At 40.6% G+C, this 12,087-nt stretch overlaps 1 protein-coding gene across 1 annotated transcript in view; it reads left to right on the top strand.

Annotated features, from left to right (window-relative positions):
* The window catches only part of RBL2 (RB transcriptional corepressor like 2), a 52,987-nt gene that overhangs the window by 15,924 nt on the left and 24,976 nt on the right, over positions 1–12,087 (top strand). Inside the window, exon 5 of the mRNA XM_037878260.2 lies at positions 10,566–10,694. Coding sequence (XP_037734188.1) covers positions 10,566–10,694 — 129 coding nt within the window. The remainder of the gene's footprint in view (positions 1–10,565; positions 10,695–12,087) is intronic.

Genomic DNA, 12,087 nt, shown 5'->3' with positions numbered 1-12,087 from the left:
GTATTCAACACAATTTAAGGTAGTTATGTGTAATGGCTTAAATAAATGTATAGATACAGTGTATGCTCTTGGTTAGCAAAAAGCACCAAATTTAGTATAAGGCTGTAGTCCGTTTCAAATCAGCATGTTTTATGGTTAAGCTAACATATGAGATTGTACCTTTTTAAATCAAGGTTTAGTTCAAGGTAACTTAGACAGCCCTGGGTGTGTAAATTACAGCTGCCTCCCCAGTCTTTGAAATCATAATAAAATTATTGATTTAAATCACTTCGATTTAAATTAATCTGGCCTGGCATAGGTGTCATATAACCTATAGCATTTTACAAAGAAAGGGAACATTTTATAATATTTGTAAGCCTAAAACACAGAATTAGTAGTGATATAAAAGTGGGGCAACAAAGATTATTAGATTAAATTGATTTTCAGGGTCATTAAAGGCACTTTTTTGCTTTGAAAGTTGCCTATTTTGTTTTGAGGGTTGACCGTTATCTTTATCGTGGCAACCACACATTGATGACAAGTTGGGGCTTGTCTGTGCAACAAGCTTCCCAGGCTGAAGATCAGTGTGTGCAGGTTCTTTTTCCAGTGCAAAAAATACAGCAGATTTGCTTGTTTAAAGCTTTTTTTGTCTGGAGCAAAGTAGGTCAGTGACTGGTTTTATTTGCTTTGTAAGATTAATACTAAAATATTGTAATCTAGTATTATTGCTGTTTGTGTTGCTCTTTATCTTGCTTGTCAGAGAATCACTCTTTAAACTCTCTCTCTTGATTTCTTTTCATTTAAAATGGAAATAGAGCATTGAGCAGAATGTAACTTGTTTTTGCTATTTGATTTGAGAAGGGGAAAATAGTAGACCATTCTTTGAAATGCTGTGGACTGGGGAAATATAGTTTGGAATAATCTTTTGGTGCCCTTAAAATGAGATTTATTCTTGTCTGTGATGCTGTCAATGATTATTGTTTTACTAAACTTAGGCTTTCATTTTACTGTTGTGACACAGCACCTACTTAATTAATAAAAAGTAAACACAGTATCATTTCTAGAGCTTGCCTTGTTCTAACGTTTGTTTAATAGCTTGCAAATAGATCTGTAAATAAAAAGTATAAAATTTAAAAGAACATTCAGGATACTCAGAATTGGAAGAGTTTGATCTAATTTATTTTAATTAGCTTCATGATTTTTATATCAAAGGAAATATGTATTCTAATTTACATGTATTTGCCTTTATATATCTTTATCTTCTATAATAAAAACTGTAGATTGTGTAACTTTAAGCATCAGTGACTGGCAGGGAAGACAGTTAATGAATGGCTTGCAGGGGTTCCCAAACTTGGTTCCTGGTTTGTTCAGGGTAAGCCCCTGCGGGCTGCGAGACACTTTGTTTACCTGAGCATCCGCAGTTATGGGCGCTCGCAGCTCCCAGTGGCCGGGGTTTGCCATTCCTGGCCAATGGGAGCTGCGGGAAGCGGTGGCCTGGCCCGCACCAATAAAACTGATAAAATTCATAAAACAACTGAATGCCTTGTACACGAAGAGCTAACCATTTTAAACCATCCACATTTGTAAATAGCTTCCTCCGTAGAGAAATACTACTTTTAAAAGGAAACTAGAGATCTAGAATATCTATTGCCTTTCTTATTTGCCTTAGCAATAGAAAATAACCAGTACCTGAAAAAATTATCATTAAAGAAAATATTGCAAAACCCAAAATTGAAACTCCAGAACGAAAGTCATTTCCTATGCAGATGACACTGTAGTAACATACGTAAGCCTCTTCTTCAGTATCTGTTGCTCTGTGAATTAGCTCACTTTGGTCAGGTCTTGGATTATAAAGTACATTTTTTAATAGTTATTGTCAATACTGATGAACCAAGAAACATATAGAGAAGTTAAAAATGTCATGTCATTTCTGACGTACCTAAGCGTAGAGAATGTAAGTACCTATTTGTGTGCACATATAACTGATACAATAGATTCACTTTATAAGGCTAACCTGTCCTCGTCTTCTGCAAAACTTCTCGGACAAAGCCAGAATGAAATAAAATGTCTGTGTGTGTATGTATGTATGTATGTATATATATAAAATTACGCTCTCATAATGCTACTGGATTCTGGAGGGTCTTTATAAGCCCTCAAGTTTTTTTAAGATTTTACAGTTACTATAAGAAGAGGGGAAGATATTGTGCTTCTGAACTTGAAGCAGTATTATCAGGCAGGTAACATAAGGATTTTCAGGTTGGAAGAAAGGAAACTAGAATTCCCCCTGGATTCAGGCAAGGAGAATATTCAATTTAAATATTGTGCTTTCCCATAAACTGAGAGTAAGGGAATAACTTCCCTTAATTAGGACAATATGGAAAAGGTCTCTTTTTTTTAAATAAAAAAAAAAAGGTGGTGACAGAATGTAACTAAGGTAACTCCATTCACTCTGATTACTAATTTACAGAGTGAAATTTTGTGCATTTTTAGAAGTGCAGCATGGGGGTACTTGAACCCTGGCTGGGGGAGAGAATTAAAGGGGCTTTACACAACTTTTGCACCCTCCCAATCATGAGCTGTTCCAGGAGTTGGAGAGACCCCTGATATAACTTAGACAGCCCTGGGCGTGTAAATTACAGCTGCCTCCCCAGTCTGCCCTGTGGGCCTCAGGGCTGCCCAGAAACTATGCAACCTTGGCCACACTCCTTACAGGACAGGATTTCAGAAGGGGTCCTGGCTGTTTCCACCATATCTGCATCAAGAGAATCCTCGCCTGGCTGATTTGTGAGCTTTAAGGGCCCCTTTATGCCACTCTGGCCCTCTTATGCTATATGAAGGAGCCTGAATGATGAGGATCTCCACCACAAGAGCTTAAATAATTTGGAAAGCAATTAAAAGTGTAAAAGCATAAAATGTTACAGTAACCTCTTGAGAATGGGGAATTTATTACCCTGAAGTATATAAGAAACACCAAGAGGCTGAAATTTATAGTTATATTTACAGTTTTATTATACCACCTTAAATACTATAATTAAAAACCTTCCTGTTTTAGCCAATTTTATTTCTGCACACTCAGTGAAAAGAGTTAGAGGTAGAATATATATTTTAAAAATTACATAATATTAACAAAATAGAAACTTCTCCTCCCATTTACAGCCTGATTTCAAAAGAAGAGGAAGCAAGGAATGAGAGAAGAATGAACCCCAGGAATAATGCCATTACCTGCAACTTGATGGAATTTTAATAAATATTGTTATGTAGATTCTGTCATACTCCTGCAAGACGTGCTGGACTTAGAACATACAGTTTGGTGTTTCCCAAAATACAGAATTATTAATAAATTGTCTCCAAAAAATCATTGGAATGACAATTGGAATATTAACTTTTTTGTAATTTTAGGAAAGATAATAGCAAAATAGCGAATGCAGAACCACACTAACCTTTACAAATGTTATTTCTATTAAGGAAACATACTATAATAAGAGCTTGGCAATCAGAGCCTTCTTCCACTTACAGGCTCCAAGGCAGCAAAACACTTAGTCACATGCTTAACTTTAAGCACATGAGTAATCCCATTCCTGTTCAGCAAAGCACTTAAGCATGTGCATAAGACCCAGTATATTCAGTGAGACTCATTTGCTTTATTAAATTGGGGCCATAACAACTGCTTATGCAGTGTACCATGTTCAGTGGAAATAGAGCGTTAGACTTACTCTTTTCCAAACAAAGTGAAGATCTTCCAGGCTGAATAATTGTAGTTCAGGTTGTCCATCTGTGCATTTTTGTCTCTCCTCTCCTCCAAGGAAAAGCTGGAAGGTGTGAAAAGAAAGGGGTTCTCGAGTTTGTTTAATATTTTGAAGAGTACAGAACTTGTGAATGTCCAGTGTTACTGGAGTAGAGTAGCAAATTCTATAATTGATTGTTTCTTAATGTGTGATGCAAATGTTGGGTATTATATGGGAAATGTATGTTATTTTAGAAGTTGTACTATGTAGTTCAAAGTTTTGTTTTAAATCTTGTATGACAAATGCAGAACTAGGGCATCATGACATTATAAAATAATACCACTAGAGAGAGATTCAAGTAGAAGTGAAAAAGATTCTGGAAACCAAGAGTATGAAATAATACTTAAGACCTTTCAATCAAGGATTTTGACTTTTTAAACTACTGTTATAGAGACACCATCAATTTTAAAAATCACACTTCTGATTATCTACTATTGATACTAATACTACTGTAACTGGAAGATTAGCAAATATTATTTCTGTTATTTTTTAGTTTGTGTTTGACAGCACTTTGTATATTTGTTTGACTGTTTCCATTTTTAGATACAAGTTGGGGGAGATAATGTGTTTTATTGGACCACCTTGTCTCTAATATCCTGAGACTGACGTGGCTACAACAATGTTTCCATTTACAGTTAGTTTCCTATGTCTGTGTGCATCTTTCACATAGCAAGAGAGGAGAGAGAAATCTTACAATCATTTTCCTAGTATCTAATTTAAAAAAAATCAGAAAAAAGTTGCATTACTGCTGAAACTACTTTTAAATCGGTGTTTTAAATTGATTAGATCTCAAGTTGGCTGTGTTCCTATAAGCATCTCAAAACAATTCTGTGTGGGCAAGTACTTACTTCAGTTTTGCAGGAGGAGAAACAAACTTGGAGAGCCTTATCCATTGGCAGTCTATGACAGGTCAAGCTGTATAACACAAGTCTTGACATCTAGTCCCATGCTTTAGCATAAGAACGTAAGAATGGCCGTACTGTATGAGACCAATTGTCCATCTATCCCTGTATGCGGTCTTCCTGAAGTGGCCAATGCCAGATGATTCAGAGGAAATTAATATAACAGCGCAATTATTAAGTGATCCATCCCGTTATTCAATTAAAGCATTTGGTGGGGAGAGGCTTAGGGACACCTAGAGCATGGGATTGCATCCCTGACCATCTTGGCTAATAGCCATTGAGGAACTTTTTCTCCATGAACTTACCTATTTATTTTTTGAACCTAGTTATATTTTTGGCATTAACGACATCCCCTGGCAACAAGTTCCACAGGTTACTGTGCTTTGTTTGAAGAAGTACTGTCTTATGTTTGTTTTTAACCCTGCTCCCTCTTAATTTTATTTCTTGTGTTATGTGAAAGGGTAAATAACACTTCCTTATTTCCTTTCTCCACACCATTTACAATATTATAGATCAGGCCCTACCAAATTGAAAATGGTGTCACAGACCATGAAATTTGGTCTCCCCCCTGTGAAATCTGGTCTTTTGTGTGCTTTTTACCCTATACTATACAGATTTCACAGGGGAGAACAGTGTTTCTCAAAATGGGGGTCCTGACCCCAAAAGAGAGTTGCAGGGAGGTTGCAAGATTATTTTAGGGGGGTCGCAGTATTGCCACCCTTACTTCTGCGCTGCCTTCAGAGCTGGGCGGCCAGCTCTGAAGGCAGTGCCCCACCAGTAGCAGTAGAGAAGTAAGGGTGGCAATACCATACCATGCCAGCCTTACTTCTAAGCTGCTGCTGGCTGCAGCTCTGCCTTCAGAGCTGGGCTCCCAGCTAGTAGCCACCACTCTCCAGCTTCCCAGCTCTGAAGGCAGCGCTGCCACCAGGAGCAGCTCAGAAGTAAGGATAGTAGTACCGCAACACTCCCTTGCCCCCCAATAACCTTGCGATCCCCCCACAACTCCTTTTTGGGTCAGAACCCCTACAATTAATATACTGTGACATTTTAGATTTAAATAGTTGAAATCATGACATTTACAATTTTTTAAATCATATGACCGTGAAATTGACCAACATGGATGGAGAATTTGGTAGGGCCCTAATTATAGACCAGGCTGGCCAAATTTACTGACCATCTGAGCCACATACAACAATTTCCAGAAGTTCGAGAGCTGGGACATATCTGCCAGAAGTTGGAGCTTCAACCCCATTCCTGCTGAAGCCGCAAGCCCTGGCAGGCTTGCCCCACAGGGCTGAACCTTCCTCCCCGCTGAGCAGAAGCCCCTAACCTACCACTCTGCTGCAAGGCAGAGGTCCTGAGCTCTTCCCTGCAGTCTGGTAGGGGGAGAATGTGGGAGGTCTCTCTGGGACACAGTTAAACTGTAAAAGAGCTGCATGTGGCTCACAACCCACGGTTTCGCCAGCTCTGTTATAGACCTCTATCATATCCGCCCTTAGTCACTTCTTTTCCAAGATGAATAGTCCCAGTCTTTTTAATCTCTCCTTTTTGTTCCCCTAATCATGTTTGTTGCCCTTCTCTGTACCTTTTCCAATTCCAGTGTATTTTTGAGAGGGGGCGACGAGAACTGCATGCAGTTTTTGAGATGTGGATGTACAATAACTTTATACAGTGGCATTATGATACTTACTTATTATCTATCCCTTTCCTAATGGTCCCTAACATTTAGATTTTTTTGACTGCTGTGGCACATTGAGCAAATGGTTTCAGAGAACTATCCATAATGATGCCAAGATCTCTTTCATGAGTGGTAACCGCTAATTTAGATCCCATCATATTGTATGTATAGTTTTCCAGTGTGCATAATTTTTTATTTATCAACATTGAATCTTATCTGCCATTTTGTTGCTCAGTTATCCAGTTTAGTAAGATCCCTTTGTAACTCTTCACAGTCTGCTTTGGACTTAGCTATCTTGGGTAGTTTTGTATCACCTACAAACTTTGCCACCTCACTGCTTACCCTTTTTTCCAGATTATTTGTGAATATGTTGAATAGCTCTGCTGCCAGTACAGATCTCTGGGGGACCCCACTATTTACCTCTCTCCACTGTGAAAACTGACCATTTATTCCTACCCTATATGCCCTTATATGTCTTTTAACCAGTTAGTGATCCATGAGAGGACCTTCCTTCTTATCCCATGACTGCTTACTTTGCTTAAGAGCCTTTTGTGAGGGACCTTGGCAAAAGGATTTCTGAAAGTCCAAGTACACTATAGCCACTGGATCACCCATGTCCATGTGTGCGTTGACACCCCTCCTCCCAAAGACCTCTAGTAGATACGGGGGAAATGATTCCCCTTTGCAAAATCCATGTTGACTCTTCCCCCACCCCAACAAATCATGCTCATCTATGTGTTTGGTAATTCAGACGTCTAAGATTGATTGGAAGCAGAGCTGACTTTTCAGGGCATGAACTTGCACTCCTAACTACCAGCCACTCTTCCCATAACAGCAACCCTGATTCTCGCCTACCTCACATTTCTTCTTCCTAATTGTGCCCTAGCATTCAGTCCCATCCTTCCTTGAATGTAGAGTTTCAGCAGTGATCCTAGATGCATCATATTCTTCATCTTCCCAGATGGTATATTGTAGCATCACATTCTTTTCCATTCCTCCCCTGGGTGTGAAGATAGTTGTAGCAGATCCTATTTTCCCTTTCTTCGTCAGCCCACCTTGTCTTTCCCCCAGTCACACCAAATCAGTAGACCAGGGATCTCAAACTGTGGGTCGGGACTGTTTTAATGGGATCGTCAGGGCTGTCTTAGACTTGCTGGGGCCTGGGGCCAAAGCCCGAGCCCCACCACCTGGGACCGAAGACCAAGCTCTGGGTGGCAGGGCTCAGATTACAGGCTCCCTGCCTGAGGCTGAAGCATTTGGGCTTAGGCTTTGATCCCTCCCACCAGGGGCCGTGGCACTCGGGCTTTGGGTCCCCCCGCCCAGGGTGGCGTGACCTGGGTGGGCTCAGGCTTCAGTCTCTGCTCCTGGGATCGTGTCGTAATTTTTGTTGTCAAAAGGGAGTCACAGTGCAGTGAAGTTTGAGAACCCCTGCACTAGACCATCCAAGTGAGGGTGGGAGAAGAGGGCAGGGGGAGCACATGCAGTGAGGGAACTTTTCTAAATTACTGTAGAAGGATGGAGTAATGCTCCCCAGAAGTACCTAGGGTTGTGAGGTACCTCACCACTACCTGCCCTTAGCATAAAGCAGCCTTATCTGTGCCTGCTGTGGGTCAGCTCCTTGAATCCAACAGCCTCCGCACTGACTTCCAAGTCTCCACAAACCTCGCTCCCTCTGTACAGGCTACAGTTAGGTAAACATGAACCCCCTAGTACTCAGAGACAAACACATTTATTTGGGCATAAACTTTCGTGGGCTAAAGCCCACTTAATCAGATGCATATAGTGCATGCATCTGATGAAGTGGGCTTTAGCCCACGAAAGCTTATGCTCAGATAAATTTGTTAGTCTCTAAGGTGCCACAAGTACTCCTTGTTCTTTCTGCCGATACAGACTAACACGGCTATCTCTCTGAAACCTGGTCCTCAAGAGTATTCCCTGTAGTGGCCACTGCTTAACCACTGGATGCTCTGAGAAATACCAAGTAAGCTGTCTCCAGAGCGACAGTATACATGCAGCTTTGCTTGTGCAACTCAAGACCATTCGAACATTACAGCGCTGAAATTTATTTATCGCAAAAACAATCAGAAGTTTATTAATAAAGATTAAGATTTAAGAGATACAGAGAGAAGATGAGTGAAAACAGAACTAGTTACACATCAAACAGAACATAAAATGCAATCCTACATCTACATTTATTAATCGTTCTTTCCTATATTATAGATTTTCTTTCAAGGATTCATTCTTTGATAGAGCTGCTGGTTTTCAGTCAAAACCAGGATCCAAATTTTCATGAATATCCTACACCCTACAAGGGGTTTCCTCAGTAAATGGATACTAAAATGGCTTTTTTGCTTGTTCTTATATCCCCCAAAACTCCCTATTTTGATCCTAGAGTCAGGATAACCCCCTGTTGTTCAGGTATGCTGGCTCCAAGTTGTCTTCAGATTCTGTTCACTTTAAATACAAATGTGTAACTGCCATTACATTTGGCTTGCAATGCTTACTGTATGTAAGAACCTAGGCACACGTAAAATGCACATTCTTTAGTCAGGCAAAACCAGTTTTTCACCTCTGCTGGGGAGTAACACCTTGATAAATACTATAGAACATATTTGAGGTATACAGATGTAACTTTTCAAATATAGTCAGTACCTACATTTCACAATACTAATGATCCTGACTTTCATTTAAGATATCACACAATATTCTTTATAGATAAAGACTATGACAGCAAAGTGTTCAGTGTAGTGAATTTGTCAGGCCTGATTGGAGTTTCTGTTATAGAAAAGTGAACCTGTTGCCAATTGGCGTGGAGGTGTTGTTAGTGTAATAGGTGGGGCAGACAGCAGATTTCAGGCTACCTATCAGAGTTTATGATGGTTCTGTACTCTGACAGACCCAGAGAGCTAGGAAACCTCAAGAACGTAGGGGAGTCAGACAGAATCATAGTGCTCCAAACCTGAGGTTGGAAGGGTGTTTTACAGAGAGAAGTGGGAAAGCAGCATAGTTGGCTCCTCTTTTCCCTACTGCCCTGCCTGCAACCCCTCTTCTGAAAATTTTGGAGGTCTTAAACTGCTTCTACCATCAAAAGTGCTGTTCTTACTGAAAATGTGGTGATGAAATGATTATCTTTTAACAAACATGGAACCTAGTGTGGAGAGGAGAACTTAATGTAGAATTTCAATAGACTGCTAATGTAGTAGTGAGCTAATACAAGGAAATATGTCTTAAAAAAAGACTTTGAATTATATGTACACATTGATGTGTTCTAAATTAACTTGTCACGATGTGGGTAACTCAGTGAAGACTTCTACTCAGTGCACAGCTCTTTTCTCTTCCATGTATGTTATACTACCACACACTGAAACATCTCAGAGCATAACAGCAATCAAAAAAGTAAATGCAGTTAGTCTGTATTTAAGTTATAGAGAACAATACTGAAAATATTATAATGGCATTATATAAGTTTTGTAGTATGTTCTCATTTGGAATACTGTGTTCAATTCTGGTCGTCACACACCTCAAAAAAGATACTGCAGAAAAAGAATATTGCAGAGAAGGCCAACAAATCTGATTGGAGTCATGGATAGACTTCCATTTGATGAAATTGGAGGTTATTATTATTAGGACTCGTCAATAAATAAAGGGATAAATAAAAAACTACATAAATATATATAAAATAAGGAAAGCCTCTTCCCCACTGTGCATTGTCTGTCTCTTCTGATACATTCCCTGCGTTCCCATGCTGGGTAGAGAGGGGTTCTGGTGCAGGAGGTGGCAGAGCCAGGCAGTGGAGCTGGTATAGGCAGCAGTAAAGCCACATTTGTCAGCTTTGTACTAGCAGAGATTCCTCCTGCTTGGGCGAATTCACTAGGGATGTTCTCTGACCACTTTAAGTGCCTTCTGCTCTGCTTCACTGCCACAAAGTGAACTTGGCAGACTGGAACATCCAACCTGTTATGTCAACATTTTGTTAGTTTTGTTTTCAAAACAGAATGTAGTAATAACCAGTAAAGTTAACACTGTTCCTAAACACACAAATGTTTATCTGTTTATCGTTCCCTTTTTCTATCAGATATTTATTACAGTCACCAAAGAGATAGATGCTGAGAGATGATTCCGCATTATGATTATAGATCAGCTCTGAAGAGTGAATTGTTTTCAGAATCTTGAAGCTTATATTATTGTAAATTAACCCTATGTATATTTTTAATCACATAGGAAATTTTCCCATGATCAGTGATGACTTAGTCAATTCCTACCACCTCTTGCTGTGTGCTTTGGATCTAGTGTATGGAAATGCTCTACAGTGTCCTAATCGTAGGGAACTTCTGAATCCTACCTTTAAAGGTATGTAGAAAAAAATAGTTTAGTTTTCTTAAATCCAAGACCATGAAAACTGCTAAAACTAAATCCTTTTTTTGAGGCTGTGTAGGGCAGAGACTAAATAATAGAATATTGGCTTGATCCATGAAAAGGACTAAACATCTTGAAGCTATTAATTCTTTGTTCTAACTGGCTGTACTGTTTAGCAGGTTTGCATTATACAGTACACTCTGAAATAGGCAACTGGAATTTGTTAATGGTGCATAGAGAAGCCAGGAATATTATTTACAAAGAAAGCACCATTGTGGGAAGCTAGCAAATCAACCAGTGATTTCTCATTAAAGACGATAGACAGTGACAAAATGTAAATTGACATGATAAACACGTACATATAATTCAATAGTGAAATGTTTCCATTGAGTCAGTAATATAATTTTTTTCTTCAGACTTAAACTTCTGTTTTCAGTGCAGTGAGCTTTTAGCTTATTTGCCTCTAACATTTTCCTACATTTAGCTTAGTTTAATCATTGGTGATGATGAGAGCCTGTAAGCCTCTTCTTAGGACAGGGGTCGGCAAATTTTTTGGCCTGAGGGCCACATCGGGGTTGCAAAACGGTATGGAGGACCGGGTAGCAAAGGCTGTGCCTCCCCAAACAGCCTGGCCCCCGCCCCGTATCCGACCCCTTCCACTTCCCGCCCCCTGACTGCCCCCATCAGAAGCCCCGACCTATCAAACCGCCCCCCCCCCCCCGCTCCTTGTCCCCTGACCGGCTCCTCCCGAGACCCCCAGAACCCCAACCCCTATCCAACCCCCCCACTCCCTGTCCCCTGACTGCCCCGACACCTATCCAGACCCCTGTCCCCTGACAGGCCCCCTGGGACTCCCATGATTATCCAACCCCCCCTGTTCCCTGTCCCCTGACCACCGCTCCCCAGACCCTCCGCCCCATCCAACCGCTCCTACTCCCTGTCCCCTGACTGCCTCCGGGATCCCCGGCCGCCTTACCATGCTGCTCAGAGCAGTATGTCTGGCAGCTGCACCGCTCGGCCGGAGCCAGACATGCTGCCGTGCTGCCCTGCAGGAGCTCACAGGCAGCGTAGTTGCGGGGAAGGAGGGGACAGTGGGGGCAGGGGCTAGCCTCCCCAGCCGGGAGCTCAAGGACCAGGCAGGACGGTCCTGCAGGCCGGATGTGGTCCGCAGGCCGTAGTTTGCCCACATCTGTCTTAGGATCACTTTTTTTGGCTATATTTTATTAATTCTTAGAATTCATAAGTATTTGATCAATTTTCCATTAGAAACAAAATGGTTTTACATGTTTGTGATTATTTTTCTCTGTCACAGATTAAAAATGTTTATAAGTAGTGTTTGATAATATTGTCAAATTAAGTTGACATTCTAAGATTCAAGTGCTTTTCA

The sequence above is a fragment of the Chelonia mydas genome, chromosome 12, assembly GCF_015237465.2.
Source record: "Chelonia mydas isolate rCheMyd1 chromosome 12, rCheMyd1.pri.v2, whole genome shotgun sequence".
Classification (NCBI taxonomy): Eukaryota; Metazoa; Chordata; order Testudines; family Cheloniidae; genus Chelonia; species Chelonia mydas.
This window is presented reverse-complemented; position numbering and strand designations above follow the sequence as displayed.